General features: G+C 40.2%; 1 protein-coding gene across 1 annotated transcript in view; it reads left to right on the forward strand.

Moving 5' to 3' along the window:
* The window catches only part of GUCY1A2 (guanylate cyclase 1 soluble subunit alpha 2), a 263,827-nt gene that overhangs the window by 18,715 nt on the left and 220,886 nt on the right, over positions 1-24,226 (forward strand). The window contains exons 2-3 of the mRNA XM_089508245.1: positions 8,640-8,701; positions 19,039-19,160. Of these exons, the coding sequence (XP_089364371.1) occupies positions 8,640-8,701; positions 19,039-19,160 (184 nt within the window). The remainder of the gene's footprint in view (positions 1-8,639; positions 8,702-19,038; positions 19,161-24,226) is intronic.

Raw genomic sequence — 24,226 nt, forward strand, 5'->3', positions numbered from 1 at the left:
GTTACCCTCTTGTGTCCGGGAAAGCAGCCAAAGGGCTGATAAGGCAACTAGTTCTCAAACAAACAAACCCCCTCCCAGCACAGCAAAGTCAGTGTAAGCTACACAGTCCTGGAGATTCACAGTAGTTCTACCAAAAGGGATTACCAAGAGAATTGTCAGACGGTCTGAGGTTCAGGGTAACAGATAGGCAGGTCGATGAAGCAGTCCAAGGTCAAGGTTTCCAGGTAGTCAAGACAAGAAGCCAAAGGAGCCAGAGACAGAGTCTTTCCTCTAAAAGAGTCAGATATCCACTGGCAAAGAACCACACATGCTCCAGGTGATTAAGAAGGCAAGGAGCTGGCCTTCAGCTGTGTCTGATTACGAAGACGCTTCCGATAAAGCCTCCGAGATCTTCGAAGGCCCTCTCTTTCTGCTCGACGCTCATTGAAGGTAGGCACACTGCCCAGATCCTCCTCCATGTCCACAGCCTCGGCACCAGGCAAACTTGACTGCTGAACCTCTGGAGGGGCCATAGACTCTGCTCCAGCAGAACTAGGGTCAGCCTCTGGCTCCTCCATTACAGGTTCAAGCCCCAGGGGCTCTGGCTCCTCCATTACAGGTTCAGGTCCCAGGGGCTCTAGCTCATCCTCTGAGTCCTCCAAGCCGTCTTCCAGGCTGGGCATGACATTTTGTCCCTCAAGCATGGTGAGCTCACACATTGCCATTGATGGGGAAAACCCATCAATAAGCTCCCAATCACACTGACATAGTGCTAGTGCTCAGGTGCTCTAAGTTTCTTCTGTGGCAGTCCCAGGAATGGAGAGTCACATGATGTTAGTGGAGATTATCATATGGAAGAGGCAAGTATCTTTCCTTCATCATTAAATCATCATTAAATCCTGTTAATAGCATGACCCGGGGTGGGGGGATTATCACACACACACACGCTTCTCCTGTTCTTGTCCCATCCGTAAAGAATAATGGAGGCGTCATTTGGTATTAATGGGAGTCTTCGTTGATGCCAAGTGATGCCTCCATTACTCTTTACAGATGGGACAAGAATGGGGTGTGTGTGTGACAATCTTCCCCCTGAACATGCAATTAACAGGATTTAATGACGATTTAATGATGGGAGGAGGACGCTTGCCTCCCATGTGGTAAAGTCCAGTGTCTCCTCTCCCCCATCCCTACACCCTTTGCTATTCCAGAACAGCATGGGTTTGTTGTTGTTAATCAACATTAGCATAACTCCAGAACTGCATTTAAAAACAGACACATAGATGAAAGGCACACTAGGTAGGGCATAGGTAGGGAGGCAGGGTTATGGACAAGGGCAGAACAGAGTGTATGGTAGGAAGAGAAATGCAGTAAGGAGTGTTCCCAAAGTGGTATTTAGGAACTTCTTTTCCTTAACTTTATCACTGGGAGAACAGTGGTAATGTGGGAAGGTCCTTGGACTAACTAACCAACTAGTTAGATGAATTATTTTATTTCCCTTCTTATTTCATTTCAGGTACCCTTAAACTGTAATAGCACTAGTAATGCTACCATGTTTTAGTAGGTTAGGTCTGGTCAACTTTTGATCTACAGGGTTAAATCCATTATATGAGTGATATAATGTGGTGTTTTTCTCCCCCCACCCACAGATCTCTCATTCACACACACAATTTTTGCAGTCCCAGACAAAAAGCAAAAAATATGTATTGTTCCTCCATAGGCCCTGCATACATGGATATATTTTGCTTAGTTTTGTGTTGGTTTGTTTTGGATCTAAATGTGTCCCATACCCTTAAGAGAGAAATCCCAAAATTATTCTTCCCACACCAAATGAAAGACATGCTATCAACTCGGAAATTGCTGCTTGCTTCTTATAAGACAGCTTCTTGTCCAATAGCATGGAAGATCAGCCTTACTGTCAACATCAAAGATTTCTTTATCAGCCTTCTGCTGAAATTGCAAATATCTCTGATCAAGTGATATAAAATGAAGATAATGGTAAAAGTAGACTAAAAGTTGTGGATGCTGGCTTTCAAAAACATGAAGCAAAGCAAATGTTTCAGGGAAGGGGTTGCTGATTTGCGTAGTTTAGCTTCATATTGTTTTTCTAGAGTTGCCATATTCTCTTTGTTTAATTTTAATTGTGCCAAATTTGGCAGCTGGTCATATTGACCCTAGCTTTCACAGAGCAGAGGTGGTATAATTCCCAGGGATGAACACAATGTTCTTCTTTCATCCCTTTCTTCCTGGTAAGAACTGATGTTGTGGAGCTGCTAAATTGTTTGAGGGATTTTTTTTTTGGCTGTTGATTGTGTTCTACTTGCACCTGAAGAGAATTTCTGCTCCATCAGGTCTTTAGGATTTAAACACCTGCCTCTCCAAATGGGAGGAAGCTGATTCCTTGTGTGTGTTCTCAATTAGAGTTTCTGTTGGACTAAAAAAATAAAAAAATAGTGAGAGCACACTGGATTATTTTTAAATGTTTTCCTGAGACAATAAATTTAACTCATGCTGAGAGCACAATTGCCTGGTGGAAAATTTTAAAGTTATTTAACCCTGTTTTCCTCTTTCATTTTTCAAGTGTGCTCTGATCTACACTTCTGGAGGTAAATTGGAAGCATCTGTTTTTTTTTTTCTTTTCTTTTTAAGCTCCCTTAAGTTACACATCCTGTCTAGGACTGATATTCAACATTGTATGGATAATTAAGCTGTGCTTTATAAATATTTTTATTACATTAGCTTGTCATGATTGTGTTCCTTTCTTATTGGTAGAATTGAGGAAAGAGGATTGAATCAGTGTTCAGGTTTTGAAATATTGCTGATTAATTAATTAAAAGCAATTTATATTTACTTCTTACTTTCTAAAATGTACTAGGTGCTCATTGTTGGCAGCCTGATTTCCTTGATATATTATAAAAAAAATTTTAAGGCTACATTTCTCAGAATTAAAGCAATACACAAGTATAGTGTTTTTCCAGTGAATAGCAACCATTTTATGCTACATAACTGAAGACAGGAGAATTCAAAAGTAGAAACAGAATATATTATGAAAACTTGGTATCTCCAGTGTTAATGGGTGTTAGGAGATTATTACTAGAGCTGAAAAAATAAGAAACCATATGCCATCCTCTGTCAGCCATGCCCTCCAGTATTCTACATTGGACAGACAGGTTGTTTTCTGTGCCAGTGGATAAATGGACACAAATCAGACATTAGAAATGGGTACACTTCAGTTTTCCTGGGCATTCCACCTCTGACCTCAGAACAGTCCTTGAACAAAAAAACTACAGGAAGGTTGCAAAGAGAAACATCTGAATTAGAAAATATGCACAATCTCAAGTCCATCAACAGTGGGTTGAGTTTCCTGGCACACTACACATGTAATAACACTAGTTAACACATCAGCTTCGTGAAACCCATCTTAGTCAGTTTATCCCATTTCTGGTTCCCACCTGGCACAAACCACATTCTCAAACTCCCTTCACCATTCATATAGTCATGCACCCACCCTAGCTTTGAGCTACATCTTTCCACCTGCCTTTGTGCTTCAATGGCCATAGTTAAAAAATGAACTTGTCACTTCATTACTGTAACCACAGTTTTGGATTTCTATGGCTATTTATATAGCCTGATTATAAAGGTCCTTCCTGAGCAACATGTCCGTCCATGCATCTGAGGAAGTAGACCACATCTACAAAAGCTTATGCTACAAGTGCATTTGCACGGTTAGTCTCACAGGAGCTCCAGAATCCCTTAGCATAAGAGTAAGGGATGGTGAACATGAAATGCAATGTTTATTCACTATTTTTCCAGCGCTGAAAATTGCTATGCTGATGCGGCTCCATCTGGCGAGAATGAAATGTGGAAAGGGAGGCTTGTTGTTGGTTCATGCTATGCTCATTCCTCCTCGTAGCAATAGAAAGTTGCAAGTATATTTCTATATCTCTTATCGGTGCACATAAGCACTCCCTAAGAGGTTTTAAGCTAATTGCCCCCAACAAGCTTGGTACTCATTTTAGCAACCTCGTAAGGATGCCAGGCTCAGTAAATCCTGGAATCCCTGGTTGGTATTGAACTCACAACCTTGTGGCTTGTGAGTGAATGGCTGCAGCAACGACTGGCCTGTACAGACAGGCCAAAATAAAGCTGCTTCGGGTCACTTTAGAGATATTCTGTTTAAAATTATGCATGCGTCCTAAGAGGCCAGAAGCCATGCCAAAGCTATGTTCCAGTCCTAAGGACGGGAGCACAGCTTCTGGCCTCTTAAGATGTATGTGTCATTTAAACAGCATACCTCCAAAGTGACCTGAAGCAGCTTTATTTTGGCCTGTCTGTACGGGCCTGACATTTAACTACTGAATCACTAGAGACCTTCCTATGTCCTCTTCCATCACTCTAGAGTCAAGATGAAGAATATGTGGCTCTCCAGATGCCTGACTACTGCATATGGTGGCTGGGGCTGGCTGGAGACTGCATTCAGCATTTGGAATACAGTACATTCTGGCTGTAAATGTATTGTGCCTGCAGAAGGCCACTATTTTCATACATGGTGATTGTAAATAGCCATGCTAGTTCCACACTTGGTATTTCCCTGAATAATGAAAGCTACTGGCTAAATACGGGCTGCTGTGAAGAGGGTGAGGAAATATCAGTGCTCACCTCTGTTCCTGATTAGATTTCTTCCATCTTTCTTTCATGAATGATAGAGCCATCAGATGTTTCTAGTTACGTTGGTGACATGAACCCTTAAGGATCAGAGTGTCTTTCAGTATTAGTTGCAAATCAAGACAAAGCCATTACCTTCTCTTGCTCATAGGCAGCCCAAAGGGTTCTGGTTGGCCATTTTGGTTAATGCTGGACCAAATAGATCTTTGAGCTGATCCAACAGGGTTTTTATGTTGTCTTTGAGTCCATTTCAAGTATTCCTTTTCCCCCAAGTTCTTCGTTGTCCATCAGGGGTGTTTCTGAACAGTGACTATCTGGCTGCCGATTGCCTCTGCCCATGTATATTATTTTATTATTTATTAGAATACTTATACCCTGCCCTTTAGCCCTAAAGGCTATCAGAGTGGCTTCCAATTATTATTTTTAATTAGATGGTATAGCTACAATGGGATCAAAATGAGAATTTTACTCCCAAATAAGAATTTTGCCCTCCTTCACGCAATTCATCCCTGGAACGCTAGTATTACAGTAGCTTAAAACTTGAGCATTTAGAAGTACAGTGTAGGCATCCAAAGAAAAGGAGCAGATAAAGGCCTGGTACACACCGCGAGGATGTGACGTCCTGGCAGCGACAGTAGGGCTCGGGAGCACACACCAACCGCATGCTTCCAAGCCCAGCTGCATTTGGCCGGCACCATTACTGAGCTGCACTGCCCACATGGGGGCTGTATGGATGACGTGCGGGTGTCTGAGCACCCACACGTCTCCAACAGGAAGCAGTGTCATAAGGGCTGCTTTGCAACCCTTAGGATGGCGCAAAGAAGAAGCCGCTCTAGGTGGCTTCTTTTTTACTGCGCAGCTGCAGCGTCCGGTTTGGGTGCTGCAGTGCAGCTATGCAATACAAAGGGCCAGCGTTTCCATGCTGGTCTGTACTGCACCAAAGTTCCCAAGGGAATGTGAACACAGAACATAAATGATTTTCAGTGTTCCACTATCTGCAATGCAAAAAATTTGGGGATTGAAGGAGAATTTTATTGGAAGGCAGAATTCTTATGGGGGGGGGGTGATGTTCTCATTTTATGTCCCCTTGCCAGCTGTGTCCATCTTATTTTCACTTTCTTCTAAATTGGTAAAGTGTTGGAGGCTTCTGACTGTGAAGTGCTTCCTCAGTAGTCAAAGAAGATCTCTGATTTGGATTGCACAGGAATAATGTCTGTTGAGGCTGAGAGTTCCAGAAGGCCATTTAATCATTTTAGTTTATTTCAGATACAGCAAAGAACATTGCTTCAAATTGGGGCAGTATGACACAAGACTCGAAAAGCAGAATTTTAACAGGATAAAAACATGTTTGGATGGTATTTATCACACAGCATCATGTCTGTCCTGCTGCTGCCTTGCATTCCATTCATTACTGTAGTGCACCTTTTCATTGATGGGTAAAACTCATCAATAGGCTCCCAGTCTTGCTGCTATTCCATTACTCCCTTCATGCATTGGGTTCCTTCCACTGCACTTCTGTCTTTCAGGCATTCACATGGTGTGAGTGGATGTGATTCTGCTCCTCTCCCCCTCCACCTCACAGTGATCATGGCCACCAACAGCTTCTTGAAGCCAGCTGCTATGTGCACATTCACAAGACAGCCAGCTTTGGAAGGCGATTGGCAGACCCAATTGCTCATTCCCCCATTCCTCCCAGAAGGCAGCATTTGCCAGTGCAGAAAACAGATTACGTAGCCATGGATTGCTGAGGCAGTTGAATCTCATTGTGGGAGACAGGTGGAATATGAATCCTTTAAATAAATAAATAAAGACACTGTAGTGGAGAAAAGTGTGATAACCCATTTTATTGTTGTTATTGTTATTATTAGTATTATTTATTAAGGAGGTCATAATTGCTAATTTTTAAGGTGAAACAATTCTCTTTGCATCTTTCTCAAGCTGCATAAGGCCGGTGGACTTTCTAGGAATAAGAGGTTTTTGTGGATTGGGTACTTGCTACTGGTTTTAATGCTTAAACATTCTAGGTTCTCCAAAGACATAATGTCTTCAGATGAAACATTAACTCCAGAACTAAAGGAAGAGGAGAAAAATGCTTTTGTCTTCCCAATGCCACCTCTTCACCTCAATTTTTTCAAGTCTGCCCCCCTTACAGAAGTATATTCCTCTCTCTCTTGCAATGATATAACTGCCTTCTGAAGGGAAGCTAGTTCATCTTCATCTGGCCTGTTATGGTGTCCATGTCACCCCTGGCCATATTTGGTGATACAGTTCAGCATGTTGGATATCTTCTTCAAACTTTAGATTAAAGCTTGCAGTAGATTCATCATCTTCATTGACATCACAGGCATGGGCAGCTTCTACTGTTTTTGTCCCTATTGCAGTATTGTTCCACGGTACAACACTATAATTTCTGTTTATGACTATACATATTAACTTATATCGAGATGGGCAAGCTGACTGTATGGCTGCATGCAGACCCCCAGGGATATGTCTGTGGCCCTCAACACTTCCACAATCCATAGACTGACTTTTTTCTTTTTTGTTTCTCAGTAATCTATGTGGACCCCAGAGGGTCCTGTGGTATAATAGTGGCTTAGACACCTGCCACAGTTGCCCACCACTGTCTTATATAGAAGAAAAGAAAGAGCTGTAATCCATTGATGTGGGGTGAAAATTGTTTTCTACTCCTCGTGATCCTTAGTCATTGTTGATTTTTGCTCCTTTATATTGGTGACTAGCACATGATCGGATGTGGAGAACGTATACAATAGACGTCTATGTAGTCCTGGGCTTTTAGATTGTTCAGATTGTTAAAAGCTTTGTGTATGGGGGAATGGCAAAACTAGCTTTCCTCTTTTGCACTGATGTGGGCAACCCTTGATTATGTGTGGTAAAATATTCCATATTGCTATTTCATCCTGGATTGAATATTGGGCATCATTTTGTCTTTCTGGGAATGTCCTGTAGAATGGGACTGCCAAAAATGTAGAAAATGGTGACTGTCAGTTGTTCAGAGCTTCAAAGCATGTCCAGTAAGTCTTGATTCCCCACCTTCAAAGTCCCCAAACTGTCTCTCTGCCACTAAGATTAAGAGTGAAAGGGGGGATTGGAATTTCATCCCAGTTTCACAACTCTTCAGGTATCTGGGAGCACTTGTGAAGCCTCAAAGGAAAGGAAGCATATGCATCTTCATCTCATGCCCAAATCTTTCATTCTCTGACTCGAAGGTACTTCTTGCATTCAGATAAACATAAATAGTAAGCTCTGTGGGATCCATGCTTTATCACGGTCCTGAATTACCAAGGACATTCTACTCAAATTCAATTGAACATAAGTCAAAGAAGCTCTCTACCTCTGCATATGGGAATGAAGGAGCAAACAGGGCATACATGTGGTCACTAGGGAAACAGCCAATATATGCAGCCCCATCCCTGTCTCTATTCCAGCCTTCACACATTCTTCAGACTCCATGTAGATTGTTACTGCCTATGGACCAAACCAGATACTGTATCATATATACAAAAATATAAACATTTCTCTGGTTTTCTTGAAAAACTGTTTGGAGAGGTTGTATTCAGGAACAAAAGCATGGTGGGACAGACAGATGTAATGTCCACTTTGGCACCAAGTATCTGTCATCTTAGTCTGTATACACTGTGTTTCCTTTCCACTGCTTTTTGCATTTAGTTACGCCAGTGTTAAGGAAACCACTGCTGTTTAATGGAGGACTTGAAATATTAGGAAAGAGCCTTGAAATATTGATGTGTTTGTGGAATAAAAACAGCTTGCTACTTCTGGGCAGCTTTCTTCCCGTTACTCTGGGGGAAGCACAGCAGATGTGTGAAGAGAGAGAGAAAGGAGTATGTAATTGGAAAAACATACATTAGATTAAGTGATAATAGTGGTAGTCACCTCCATCCCGACATCGTGCTGAGAGCAAAGCTGGCTGACAAACTCCTGATAACATTTTTATTACTATTTCTGTGTTTATTCTGTAGCCTCAGACCATAAGGCAGACTCTCCAGAGGACACTGCAGCATTATGAGCATCAAGTTATTGGGTAAGTAGACCTATTTTCTCCAAAACCAGAAAGTGTGGATAGGTGAGCAAATGGCTGGCAATACAAAGCAACTGAGAGCTGCAAAAATAATTCATTCTGGCAGAGCTAGACAACCTGCTGTCCTTCACATATGTTGGCTACAGCATCTGTAACCCTAAGCTAGAATAAGAATAGTTAGGCAGTCTAGGAGTCCAAAACATCTCAATGGCGCCAGTTTGCTTATGCCTTTCTTATATCACTCCAAGGCACAACCTAGTTGGAAAATTATATTAGGCTCTCCACTGTGTCCCATCAATATGCTGTGGGAGGACACAGGAGGCATGAGTGGTACTAACGTTGCTGTTGTTCAGGCACCATGAGCTAACATGGTTGCGCAACAACTTTTGGAGCCCACTTGATTTTTCTAAAACTCACATGTACATGGTTTTAATTTGTTTTTATTTAGTTAAACTCTTTTAAGTTGTTTTATTAATGGTTACATTTTTAATATGTTCTTAACTTTTAAAATCATTTTAATATTTATACTGCTTACATATGTGATAGAGGTTTTATTGTATGCCACCTTGAGATTTCTGGCTAGAGGGTGAGATAGAAATATTTTGCAAAATAATAATCAATTAATTAAATAATGCTGGTGAGTGCTGCAAAGCATTCATAGAATCATAGACTCATAGAGGTAGAAGAGAGACCACTAGGGCCATTCCAGCCCAACTACCTGCCACGCAGGAACTCACAGTCAAAGCATCCCTGACAGAGGCCATCCAGCCTCTGCTCAAAAAGCTCCAAATAAGGAGACTCCACCACTCTCTGAGGCAAAATATTTGTTCAGAGGGAGAGTTGCCTTTGCTTTTCTCTGAGGCTGAGCAAGTTTAACCTCTAAAAAGTCACCCACTGGGTTTGCCTTAGGGATACCAGAAGTTGGAAATGTCTTGAAATCACAAAACAACAGCAACATTCTGCATAGTTTTTGCTCTTTTTTTTGTTCATTAGCCAAAACAAAGCAATATATGTTCAAAGTAGAAATATCACCAGACCTCTCCTTCTTGTGGTGCAGTGGTTAAATGCCTGTACTGCAGCCACTCACTCACAAACCACAAAGTTGTGAGTTCAGTCCCAGCCAGGGACTCAGACTCAGCCTCGCATCCTTCTGAAGTTGGTAAAACGAGTACCCCAACTTGTTCGGGGCAGTTAGCTTACACATTGTAAACTGTTTAGGGAGTACTTAAGTGACTGATAAGCATATGGAAATGTATTTGCTATTGCTATTGCTTCTGAGTGGAAATATAATTGTCAGTCTCAACTAAAATAGACTCAGTGGGTCAGTGGAACTTGTACAAGTATTGCCCCAACAAGTTGTTGTTTCAAGGGACCTGCCTCTAGTTGGGATTAACAGTTGGATTTACATTTTGGACTCAAAAGTGTGCATTTTAGTAAACTGAAAATTGACAGGGAGATTACAGTCAGAAGAGGAAAGAATTAGGTGATATGGCAGGGGAGGAGAGTTTTATGATTAGGAAGGAGAGGGTATTTGAAACTTTATAAGGAGTACATTTGGATTGGCTCAAAGATAACTTGAGCTAGTTTTCTTGTTTTTCAAAGCTAACCTATCAAAAATTATGACAGTTTACCAATCATTGCTGAAAAGAATTGCTGCTACCTGCAACCAGCAGTATGTATAAAGAAAAGAAGAAATGATTGCATTTGGCCCTTAGTTTCAGCTTCATATTTTTATTGTTTGAAGGCTGTATTAGGTAACATTTATGTAGGGTGATGCATTTTATTGCATTGTAATCTTTTTTTAAAAGTTTTTGGATAATGTTTGTTAATGTTCTACAGCCCTTCAATACTTGGAAAGTTGGTCAGTTAATAAAGGAATAACTATAAAGATTTAAAAAATAATATATCTAATTCATTCTAGGAATAGAATTATCATTTCATTAAAAACAACAACAAGAACAACAACCCCACAATAATTTCTTTACTTGGCTTCAGGATTCTGATATTTTTAGCACTAAGTAGATGCAGTCCTGTGACCTTCATGTAGAATGAATCATGTAATGGTTTATTTATTAATGGGTCAGTTCCTTTTGTTACTATAGCAGTGATTTCAGACCTTAGCATGACTGCATTTCTGTTGTGTTACATGCATATTACCTAGTTCTCACTGAAGAGAGTGTGCAGTCTCAGTTTTGCTTCTTATTTTGCTCTGCTAATACTTATATAGAAGAATAACATTTGATTGCATTGTGAAACACAAAGAAAATGGTCATGACAGGTGATTGAAACAAATGGAAGAGTGAAAAGGAATATCCCATGTGTTCATTTTCATTGGTGTTCCTCATTTCCTACAAATACTCTGTGTTTATAGCAGTTCACAGAATAGGCAATTCAAAGACATAATCATATTTGCAATTTACTTATCTGTTTATTTTTTATTGTGTCTTTCTCCCAACACAGAATTCATGTCACTACTATTTTAAAAATTCTGCTGTTTTTGTTTATTTAAAACACTGACAAAAGTTTAATAAGCATGAAATAGGCCAGTAGGACAATTAACAACAATGATTATTATTGTTATTATTAATAATAACATCCTGCTATTCTCTCCAAATTGGGACTCAAAGTGGCCCACAATTTAAAAGAACAATATATTTAAATACTTACCAAAACTGAACATTAAAATAAGATCAAACTATTACAGTATTAAAACAAATCACACAATAAAAGAATAAAATGCAATTTTAAAAAAGATAAAAGCTCCTGAAAAAGGTTCAGTTAAAGCAATACAGCACTTTCTGTTTTAAAAATCACCTGTTTTAAAAGCCTGTCTGAATAAAAAGGTTTTAGTCTGCACCATGAGCTGCAGTATGCTAAAAACTCCTCCGTGGGAAGGTGTCTTCATTACAAGAAATAAGGCTAAATGTTGCACAAACACTTTCACACATTATGAAACTGTCAGGGTCAGCCCAAGGTATTTTACTGCCTGAGGTGGAGCAACAAATGATGAATGTGAAGAAAGAGCTTGGAAAAGTTACTTCTTAGACTCATGTTCCCAGATTTCTCCATCCAACATGACCACTGACCATGCCAGCTACAGGCTTCTGAGGGCCATAGTCCCCAAAAATAATTTTTCCAAGTTGGAAACTCAGTACCTCAGTTCAGCCAAATTATTTTGGTACATGAGGCAGAAAATCCCACTAGTATCTCTCTTACTTCCATATACTAAGAGTGCAACAATTGCAAAGTAAATAACTAACAATATGCTGCCCTTTCATGACCCATCAAATCTTCTGCCTGATTCATGGTAGGCTGGTACTGCCTAAGGCCTAGTGATATTAATCCTAATGTCACTCTGAAAGTTTTTATAAGTACATTTGCAGAACAAAAATGCTATTATTGGTAACATGTTAATCCTGTAAGTATTCATATAAAATAATTTTAGTTGTTCTTGCTATCTGATGGCACTTGTGGGCAGTGTGTCATATGATGTATTAAAATGCCTTATGCTGAATTTCTACCCAGAATTTTTCATTTTGGTTCATTCCAACTTTCTATCATCAGGTAAGGGTCTATTCCTATCACTTGCTTTGAATTAAACTAGGCATAATGGTGATTGAACCTGATACTACACTTCCCAGAATCCCACACTGTGTTGTGGCTTCTACATTAAGACCTAAATAAAAGTTTAAACAGCAGTTGGATCTGGAGTGTAGGTCCTCATTTGATGCCGCTCTTTGTTCAACTTTTAAAGCAGCTGTGAGTAGCTTTTGGCTTTCCAGATGAGAACTTGGAGAAGCTGCTATTCAAAATACATTGCCCAGAAACATGTTGGCTAAACTGGTTGAAATATTGTAGGAGCTGGACTCCCACAAAGTAACTTTTCCAAGCTCTGATAGGAATGTTGGACTGAAACTCCCATCATCTCTAGCTAAGTCTAATCAAATTTTGAGGGATGATGTATGTTGCAGGCCAAAAATACCCAGAGGGTCACAAGTGGCCAAAAGCTACCCACAACTGCTTTAAAAGGTGAGCAAACGGCTGCATCGAATGAGGAGTTACACTCCTGATCCAACTGCCGAGTTTTACCACCTGAACTTCTGTGAGTAATGATAACTGTTTTTGCTTGGTTTTCTAGTAACATCTTCTGGATTCCAGATTGTAATTCTTGTTGTCCTTCTGGGCCAAGGGAGAGAATCCTGTGCCTATCCAGATGTTGTTGAGCTGCAGCAGCCAGCATTCCTCACAATTGTCTGTGCTAGTTAAGGCTGTTGGGAGTGCAGTCCCACAACATCTGGAGGGTCATAGGATTCCTACTGCTGCTCTGGGCCACTGTTACCATATACAAGGAGTTTAGCTAAGTCATCTCCCAGGGCCACGTTGGTTAAGTAACACTGGCAAATGGCACATGTGTGTCAGATTGTGCCCTTGACTTTTCTGTAATCACTCAGACACCCAGGCAATTGTGGCATACTGTTCGTGTCAAGCCAGAAGTATGTGTTTAAAATTCATCGCAGGCTTCTGAAACTCTGAGCTTTCGGGATTTGTCCTTATGTGTTCCCTAACCTTTGCGTCAAGTCTAGCTCTGAATATTTTCTCTGGTGTTGATAGTGCTGGCATGTCTGGAGAGCTGCCGAGGGGAGAGTGGGAAAGGCAGCCTCTGTTTGGGGATTCACCTATGCATCCTTGCACAGAGCTGGATGTGGAATGTGGATCAGATGTGGATGAAAGGGCACAGAAACCTTCTGATAAAGGAACTGCTCTTTTTAAAAAGTATAGATACCTAGACTTTGAAGTCTGGAGAAATTCTCTCAGTAACTCTCTGTTGCATTACCTCCAGCATGCTCTTTATTCTCTTCTCCCCTTTCATTCCCTCTCTACTCCTTCTCCTTAGAATTACAGAAAGCATAGAAAAAATTCCAAGGGCCATCTTGTCCATCTGCCTGCCAGAGCACAAACCCACAGCTAAAGCATTCCTGATAGATCACCATCTAACCACTGCCTTCTGACAGAGTCTGTTCCACTGTGGAAGAGCTCTCACCCTTAGGGAATTCTTAGGGAATTCTTTCTTTCTTCTAATTTCAGTCCATTGGTTCAGGCCCTGTCCTTTGGAGCAACAGGTATTGCATTTCCATTGCATATCACACTCCTTCCCCCATGTGCTTATAAATGTATTTCTATTGAGGCTACATTCCATGCATCTGAAGAATTAGGCTGTAGTCCATAAAAGCTTATGCTTATCCTGAAGTAAATTAGCTGGTCTTAAAGGTGCAGCATGACTCCTTTTTCCATCCAGGCCTCTTTTTATAGTGAAAGAGTCTAACATGGTTATCAGCTTGAAAAAGTTTTTTTTTCCAGGTTAATGCTCTGCTTTTCTGTTTGTTTATTTATTTCATTTATAACCCTCCTTTCCTCTGACATAGAACTCAAGGCAGCTTACAACATAAATACTTAGTTTTCAAAAGTCATTCAAAAACTTACTTTTAGTTACTTAAATATCTGTGTAGTACAAGCATATTCTTCTTTCATACATTGTTACTTCAAGACCACAAAGCATAGAATAAGCCAGTACTTGATTGAAGTGATATTCCTTCCTCCATTTAATGATGCCATTCTCTTGTAACTAGACAAGCAACAAAAAGTTGCTTTTATACTGCAAAAAATTAATGTTAATAATATAACGATAAATTGTATTTGTAATGTAACATGGTTGTACAGTATCTTTATTACCAGGGAAATTACTAGTACAACGGGCCCATGTTATCTGCTGGGGTTTGGTTCCAGGACCCTCTGTGGATAATGCTTGAGTCCCATTAAATACAATGACATAATAAAATAGTGTTCTTTATATAAAATGGAAAATCAAGTTTGCTGTTTGGAATTTATGCTTTTTGGGAATATTTTCAAGCCGTGGATGCTTGAATCCATGGATAAAATATCTGTGGATAAGGAGGGCCGACTGTAACTAGTTAGTTGTAGCTACTTATATCAGAGCTCTGGTTTGTATCTGAGAAGGAAACAACTCCTCAGCCATTTTGTGTTTTGTCAAAGGCCTTGTCTGCATGGGCCAAAAGACCAATTTTCCCTCCCATTCTGGATAAAACATCAATTCTGGTGTGAGCAGTCTGGCCTAGCACATTCCACAGTGGAGGGGGATATGATTAGCCCAGAGAACTGGGGTATAACTGAGGAATAACACACTTAGCACAGTTTAAAATAAGTTACCTGTTTCTCTGAATGTTCCAGGAAGATCCAGAGCCCTCCGTTCCTGCACCGCAATGGCTGTCAGCACAGCCATTCCACTGCACCACTTGCAACATCCCTTGCCACCAATGATTACTCACTTCTGAGGTCAGAGAAAGAGGTCTTGTAATGCTGGACATCTTGTTCTGACCTCAGAATGAGTGATCGGTGGTGGTGATGGTGAGTGCAACAAGCAGCCCAGCAGGATGTCTATGCAAACAGCCATGGTGACACAGGGATTGAAGGCTCCAGATCTTTCTGGAAGATATGGAGCAACAGGTAATTTATTTTGAACCGTGTTAAGTATGTTTTACCCTGGTTATACCCCAATTACCTGGACTAAACATATCCAGATCCACTTGGCTATGTGCCTCTGGACACAATCCAGTTTTTCCCTGCCTGTCTTAAAATGTAGTACCCAGAACTGGACATAGTACTCCAAATGAGGCCTTATTAGCAGAGAGTATATTAGAACAGTTACCAATCATGATGTGGACACTGTTTCCCTAAGTGGAAGTGAAGATTGTATCCACTTTTAAAATAGCTGCTTCATGCTGCTGGTGCATGTTGACTAGATACAGATGCCTAGATCCTCTGTACAGATCTAAGACAGGTCTTCCTCATCCTGTACTTAGGTCTAATTTTTTGTACCTAGGAAGAGGACTTTACATATTTCTCTGTTGAATTTCCTCTTCTTCGTTTTAGCCAAACATTCCAACCTATCGAGATTCTTTCTGTATTCTACTCAACCTGGCATCCTTCCAAGATCGCTAAAATGAGTACCCAACTTATTAGGGGCAATTAGCTTACAGTTGTAAAGTGCTTAGAGCAGTGGTTCTCAACCTTCCTAATGCCACAACCCTTTATTATAGTTCCTCATGTTGTGGTGACCCCCACCCATAAAATTATTTTCATTGCTATATGCAAATATGTGTTTTCTGATGGTCTTAAGCGACCCCTGTGAAAGGGTCGTTCAACACCCAAAGGGGTCCCAACCCAAAGGTTGTGAACCACTGGCTTAGAGACTGCTAAATGTGATATGAAGTAGTATATAAATAAAGCTGCTATTGCTATTGCTGTTTATCACCTTTTAAAAAGTAAACATCTTTTTTTTTGGGGGGGGGGGAGCGGATCTATTCTATCCCCTTCTAGATCCAGCAAAGACAATGAGTCCTTTTGTTCTGTTCAGGATCCATCACGAATCTTCCTTACAAGCTGCAGCTATTTTGCTGTAGCCATCTTTGATTATATGTCTTTTCTTCCCTCTCCTCTACACATCTCTTTAAATTCTCAACTTGTTGGAGATCTCTCTGTGCAGTCACACTGGCTGCTTTAGATGTCTTTCGTTTTTTCGTTTCGTTGTTGTTGCTGCCTCCCCCCCCCCCCCCCAAGTCAACCTTGACTCATGGTGAACCTGTGGATGAGACATCTCCATGCCCCCCACATCCTCCACTGCTCTGCTTAGGTCTTGCAGATTCAGGCCTGTGACCTCCTTGATTGAATCTTCTCATCACTTTCACCTCATCAATTAATCCTTCTCTGTTGACCATACTATAAAAGCATATAACCTTGTTCTTCTTCTAGCTTCTGCAGGATGTAGTTGTCAGCAAGTTATGTCAAAAAATTAGCAACTGTTCATTTTCTAGCAGAGACAGACTTCTACCAGATGCCAGGATAGCCACAAGGAGTCCATATCTTGCTTCTTTGAAGGTGTCATTGTCAGTTCCAGGAAAGTGCTGAAAACAAGAGTTTTCTTGTTTCTTCTGTTTCCTACCTAGAGTTGCATAAATCTTTGGTGCTCCATTCAAGATTTGGCTTGGCTACCTGCATCAGTAGTCCTCACATGGATTAGCTAGAGCAGCTAGTAGTCATTGGATTTGATGAATTGTGGCAGCCTTTCAGTTGCAGTAAGTCCTCTGTAACCATGGACTACAGATCAATGGATTCAACCAACCATGGATTCAAAAGTACCAAATGAATGAGTTACAAGGCTGGAGAGAGACATGAGGCATGAGGCTGGAGAGAGGTATCTGGTTGGAGAGAGACTAAGGATCTGTGAAATGGTGGTAATCCTGGTGTAGGAGTTGGTACATACTCATGCCTTCCACCATTTCACAGATCCTCATTCTCTCTTCAACCTGTCATCTCTCTGTTACATAAGGGACTTAATCATCCACAGAATTCAGTATCCACAGGGAATCTTGGAGCCAATCCCTCATGAGTATGTGGGGATGACGGTACAACTTGAGTACAGGCTCTAGAAAGGCAACACACCACCTGAAATGAGGGATTTGTAATCACTGCCAAATGTCTCTTTGGGGGATATTAGATTCCTTCTTTCAGAAGGGTCTGAATATCTTCCCTGATGTTCTACAGAGTTTGGATAATATTTGCCTTCTAGTCAACTCACAGTCCTTCTCTGGAGACAGCATGATATCAGTTGTGGAGTTCCAGTACTATAAAATGCCCCTGATTCTGCTTGTGCCACATGCTTACTTCATCCTCCATCTGGTGAACTTGTAGGTGCACATGCATTTTTACTCAAATACAAGTATATTGTCCTTTGTGATTAACTACATTTAAGAGAGATGTGAAATAATCCCTTGTCCTTCTTCTCTTTCTCATTTAGCAGAGCTAAGAGCTCCCTTATAGGAAATAGAGACTTTTCCTATAGTGTTGCTCTGTTGAGTCCAGCAGTGGACTGAGGCCAAGACTGAGCTTACCATTAGACAGAGGGAGGCAATGACCTTAGGCAGCAGATTTCAGGTGTTATTGGGAGTTACATAAATTGTTATTTTTGCTGCTGGAGATGAGGTGAAGTACTTGTAGGATTATCTGCCTTATGTAGCAGAATACCTTGGCTGGCTTTTGGATACTATGCTCCTTGATTTGGTGAGATCGTGTAGTAAAATAAACTTGGCTGTCTCTGACAGAGGCTTCACTCATAAGCCACAGGCTTTTATAGCCTTAGTCTTAGGTGACCCAAAAGGCAAACTATCAAGCTTCCAGCCACAGCAGTATTCTCAAACATCTGGCCATTTAGAAACTGTAAAAGAAGAATAAAATACAGTTTTAAATTTTAAAAGCCATGGACATCAAAACAGAGCAGCTAAGCAAAGAGAAATAAAAACCCAGTGCCTCAAACAAGCTACATAGGTAGCATGCACCTTGTTTTGAAAGAGAATTGGCACCATTTTTCACAGCCACCACAGCAGGATATTCAGGAACAGTCACAATAGGGACCCTAAGAGACCTCCAGACATGAGTGGGATGGCACATCCAACATATTGACCAGCTCTTCTTTACACTACTGAAACTCATTTATCCTCCTCCTGTTAAACTAGGTTGGAGATCCTTTTTCATAGTTTCCTCATATTTTTATTATCCTTAACAATCAAGAAGCGTTTACTAATTTGGCTGTATCTCATTGCTTGCATCACCCAAAATGTGATTGTCATTTCTATATGTAAATGAAAAGAAAAATGCATTTCTGAAATCCTCTGAAACAGTCTGATAAAAACTTGTGAGTTTCCTGAATCCTGATAGCAGTTGAGCCGAGAGAGAGAGAGAGAGAGAGAGAGAGAGAGAGAGAGCAAAGATGAGGGGGAGGGGGAGGAGAAGCTGTAAAGAAGGCAAAAGGGGTCTTTCAGTTTGGTTTTTGGTAGTTCTTTTAAAGTTTGGACTTTAGTTTGGACTGAAACCCAGAATTTAATGGAAGCCACTAGCTGCCACTGATCGAAAAACCCTGGGATAACCTACTGGGCAAACTGATAATTTCCTCCCCTTAACATTTGCTTCTGGATCTTCAAACAGTTATCAGTCAAAAAGCAATAGGAGGATTTGTTCTCTTATCCCAGGTCTGATAAATTTATATGTAACTCGTAATGACCAACTTTGTCAAAAAAGCTTTTTGGATGTCCAAGATTTGAGAATCACTATTTTGACACTTCCAGACAAACTCTGAGAAATTAATGTGTCAGAAGTCCCCTTGAAGTCATTCTAATTTTTCTTCAACAAAGCTATCTAGATATTTCATTCTGGATGCTATACCTGATCTTTGTCTTGCTGTCATACAGCTGTTTTATGTTTCTTTCTAGTTACAGAGATGCTGAAAAGAACTTCCACAATATCTCTAACCGATGCTCCTATGCAGACCACTCTGGCAATGACGAAACTGAAGATGTCTCAGGAATTCTCCAGTGTACAGCAAACATACTCGGTACTGTGTACATTTGTGCCATGTCCTCTTATTTACCTGCAGGCATTTTCTAAACAGTCTTCCTTCTTGTTTTATTCATAAGGCCCATTCTACATTCTGTTGCTCCCAATCAGTACCATCATTGTGAGATAACATCTTATGTATGTAAGAATTGTCTATTGGATCAGCCAAAAATGTCATTCTAGGCAAGCATTCTGTTTCCTTCAGTGGGTAGTTTAGTGCATTTGGGAAGCAGCACTTGAAGACAGTAGCCATCCCCTGCTGTCATCCCCATTGTATCTAGATAAAGTGCTGCTTCACACTGAATATTTGACTCCACAGATAAAATCCAGTTTGATAGTGTGCTAAAAGATTATTTTCACAGCAAGCAAAGTCAGTTGTCAAGGGTGTTTCTGAATAAAGTGGTCTTGATGTGTCACCAGAGGGGAAGAACTTCTCCCAAGGCAAGAAGTTCCAAAGGATGGAAGTGGCCATTTGGAAAGCCATCACTTATATCTGCAGTAGACACACTTGTACTTCAAAAAATGACAGGAGTGTAAGAACTGAGTCAGTGAATATTTCAAAGCCAATACAGGTGATAATGGGCTTTCTCATTTCCCATCTAGAAGCAAACATCCCCTTTTGCATAGTAACCCTAACTTTTGTTGTACCTGTACTAGGATGATTCTCACTTCCGTGGCAGACAGAGCATATATAAAAATGGTATGAATCAACTGAAGGCAGTGACCTCTGTTCCAGTGTCTGCCTACATAAGAGCAAGTAGGAGCAGGTCCCAATAGACTGCATATTTCCTGCTCTTCAGTTTCTCTAAGGAAAGAAAATCCTGGCGGACTGCGCCATCAGTGCTTTTCCAGGAATTTAAAAGTAACAAGAACAAGTTTTCATTTTGATTTGTGATTTTCACACTTTATAGTGTGTCAAAAGCTGTGTGAGGAGTCTGTCAGTGTTTACAAATATCCTGGAAGACCCCTTTCCTTTTGTGTGTGCATTTTAGCAAGTGCATGTATAACCAAATTATTTCCCCCCAGTCCTATTCCAATAGAAACAGAAGATTTCTGTAAGCAACATGACATCTTGGTGCCTCAGCAACTGGCATATACTCTTTCATAGGTTGAATTTGGCTATTTTGCTTGGAGATAGAATGCAGACAACTATGATACTGGCTGAAAAAGATTAACTGGACTGGGTAGTTCAACTAATAGAAGAAGTCTTCTACAAAAAAAATTGTCAGTCATTGAAAAGGAAAGGTCCCCAACAAGTGGCCACTTGTAGTTTTCACATTAGTGGGAATTGTGTGTGAGTGGTGAATCTGCTATGGCCTTTAGTCCAAACTTTACTGGTGCTATTCAAGCTGCTGAACTCTATCCCCATCTCAAACTGCACCTTTAAAGTTTGGTCTAAAACCCAGAGTAGATTCACAGCCCCACTGACATTGGAGCAATCAACCTCTACTGTTTTCAAGCAAGAGCCTCTGAATTTCTGGAGCTCTGTTTCTGTTGCTTGCAGTGGGATCCAGGCTCCAGAGTAGGCTCTGGATCACAATTTTATTTTTTCTTTTAATTTTTTTTAATTTTTCCAGTTGAAAACCAAAAACAAACAGTAAAACAATATCCACCTAAACAAGATATATAACAATATACAATAAACAAAACAGAAACGAGCAAGCCAAAATTACACCAAACCTTATCCCTACCCTCATCACCCATTTAAAATGAGTTCCCACTCTTCACTGAGTGCAGTAAATCAATTTATAATTACTGTTCTTCCTCTCTAAATTGCACCTACCATAATAACTATCTTTCCTTATAGTACAAATTATTTCCTTGTATTACAGTATTCAATACTGAAAAGATTTCCTTTTTATATATCAAACCCTACAGTTACAATGTTTCCCTTTTCCTTAGCTAGATAGTCTATAAAGGCTTGCCAGTTATTTAGAGATGGTCCAATATAGATGTAATAATGGGTTCCTTCAAATTTACAAACAATTTGTAAATCAAGAGCCAATATCATGAATCTATTCTCCCCCCCCCCCATTTACACAGAGACCTCCCCCACATTTATCTACTTCAGCCTGAGTTCCCTAGTAAATAATGGCTGCAAGTGGAGTGTCAAGCTGTAGTAACAGTTTAGTAAAATATTTATTGTGTATGACTATCAGCTGTTACAAACAAGATCTGGATGAAAAACATTGTATCATAATAAAACATAGGTCAAATTAACATATCATCTACATATTTGGCTATGTTGGCATTCAGAGAGACTGTGCAAATATGTTTTACAGCCGCCACAAACTGATATGTAACATGAGGATCACATTCTGACTGATGCCAAGAATTCATCAAATACTTTGTATAACAAAATCAAAATCTACAAAACTGATACCTTTATGGGGACAACTAAAATGCACAAAATACATTATGAAAGCTTTCAGAGCTTCATTGGCTTCTTAAGAGGTTAAAATTCATACAGGAGAAGAAAAGTGACAATGTTAGAGACAAGGGCCTACATTTTGACTCAGATGTTACTTCTGTTGTCAGTTAAGATGGTCTGGAGGGATCTCAGTGTAGGCAAAGACCATTCTCCTTGGCCATGTGGGACTAGGGACAGAAGGCAATGAAAGACAGGTAATAAAGTAACTTCCATTGAGTGTTCCACCGTATAATATGGAAGCCTGGATTGCATTACTTTATGGGTGAACACAAGTGATGTGTTCCCTTTAACATAGGGATGGGAATCATGCAGACCATAACCTTTTGGGGTGGGTGGGGGTTTCCCATGTTGCCCTTGCACCTTGTGCCCCTCCGACTCTGATGTATTTTTGGCCACAGATGCTCTTTTCAACTGAAAAAAACGCACATTTGGGGGCAGTTTCGTGGTTAAATGTTGGCGTGGAGATTCCCAGAAATGACCACAATGTAACTCCTGGCAATGGAAAAGATGGCCACGTTGACACAGTACAGCTCACACAAAATCCCATGCAGGGATCAGAGGTGCTCATCCTTGCCTTAAAGGCTATAATCCTCTGGACATTAAATAGCACTATTTAATTCAGCAGCATTGAGAATTAAGCAGGGTTTGGAGTCAAAGGGCCCTCCAGGTGTTGCTGAGCTGTAAGCCCCAGCATTCTTCATTACTGGCCATGCTGGCTAGAGTTGCTGGAAGCTGAAGTCCACTAGCATCTGAAGAACTACATGTTTCCCACTCCTGCCATACCTTGTGTCTTTTTTTATTCCATTTAAAACTCACATTTCCCTGAAAACTGGGATCCAAGATGTCGTACAACAAAATTAAAAAGAAAAACTAGTCAGAATATGAACACAGTTGTCATATTAAAACCACTGAAACAAATTATAGTATATCATCACAGATCTGAATTAAAAGCAGTCTGAAAGCAATTTAGTTTAAAAGACACAGCACCCACTTATTAAAAGCCTTTTCCACAGCAGCCATTCAGTTTCAACCCCCAACCTCCACTCCACACATTTGAATAAAAAGAGCTTTGTCTATCAGCAGAAGGACAGTGGAGAGGGTCACAACTTAAATAACCCAAATGTCCCTTGGAATGGGGTTCCAAACCTGCTGTTTCCCCCTCTGCATATGAAACTTTTTAATTAGTGAAAACCAGGCAAATTCATAGGACGATGAGCCATCCAGATTATATAATGATTCTTGTAGCCCTGTGGGGATTCTACTGATATCATAGGGGCTGCTGAATATTTATATTATACAAAGTACCTAAATCATGTCCGTAGGAAATATATATTGCAATAGAAAAAAAATGAAGGACATTACTTCCTAAAAAAAACAACCCACAACCCACCCTTGGCTAAAGCAACTCTCTATTCCATTTAGATGAAAAGAAAATACTAGAGAAAAAAGACTGGGTTCTACATACTTCTTTCCTCCTTGGTATTCTCAGTCTAGACATAATCTGCAACAATACCATGGCTTCTCGCTATACTGCATGTGAAAGTTATGTCTACTAGCCAAACAGGCAGTCTTTGAAAGGCTTAAACTAGAATCCTAGAGCCGATATTTTATTTTATTTTTATGCCACCTTTCTTCAAAAAGGGGACTGAAGGTGGCTCACAATATAAAAGCACATTTAATAAAATGTTTTTAAAAGAATTGAAATAAATGAATTAAAACACTATGAAATTAAAATTTAAGGCATACAGAAATTAATACAAAATCTAAAAATCTAAAACAACTCCACACCCCCAAATAAAACCAGGTTTGCGTGATTTTAAAAAAACCTACCCACATAGGAATGTTAAGAGACTATTTGCCTCTTATTTTATGTCAGGTTTGACCTACATACAATGATGTGATATTTCAGTCCTTCATACCAATGGCAGCAAACCTGATCACATCCTGGCATGCAGATGTACAAAGTGCTTCTGGCTAGTATTCAATATGAAAAGTTGTTGGATCAGATTCAAGGCCAGCTCTGTCCTTAGGCAAAGTGAAATAGCTGCCTTGGGCAGCAAATTTTGGGTGCCCTTGGAGGACAGCAGAGAGATATTTAATTTAGCGTTATGGCACTATTGAATTGCTGGGGAGAGATACTTGTAGGATTTCTTTTATGTCTTAGGAGCCAGTCTTGGGTATAATGAGCCTTGGCATCAGAAGGAATAGGGCAGTGACACTATTCAGGCAGAATCATAGGTTGGAAGGTATCCCAGTGGTCATCTTGCCCAAATCCATGCCAGTGCCCTCGAATTAATAGTTTTAGAAATGTTATTATTTTAGAGAGGGAAAAAGAAATCTGCCCCACATCACTATACAGTAAGTCCTTGGTATTTGCTGGGATTTGGTTTTAAGACCTTCTGTGAATATCAAAATCCATGGGTGTTCAAGTCCTATTGATGGTGTTTCTTATATAAAATGGCAAAATCAATGCTTGATTTTTGGAATTTATATATATATTTGACTGTTTTCAAGCCATGTATGGTTGAATCCATGGATGAGGAATCTGCAGATATGGTGGGTCGTCTGTATATATTAAGAATCATGCCATTGAACTTCACTATGATTGATGTCCACCCAAAAGTCTTTGATTC

The sequence above is a fragment of the Sceloporus occidentalis genome, unplaced genomic scaffold (assembly GCF_023333645.1).
Source record: "Sceloporus occidentalis isolate IW3139 unplaced genomic scaffold, rSceOcc1.0.p SCAF_2, whole genome shotgun sequence".
Taxonomy (NCBI): domain Eukaryota; kingdom Metazoa; phylum Chordata; class Lepidosauria; order Squamata; family Phrynosomatidae; genus Sceloporus; species Sceloporus occidentalis.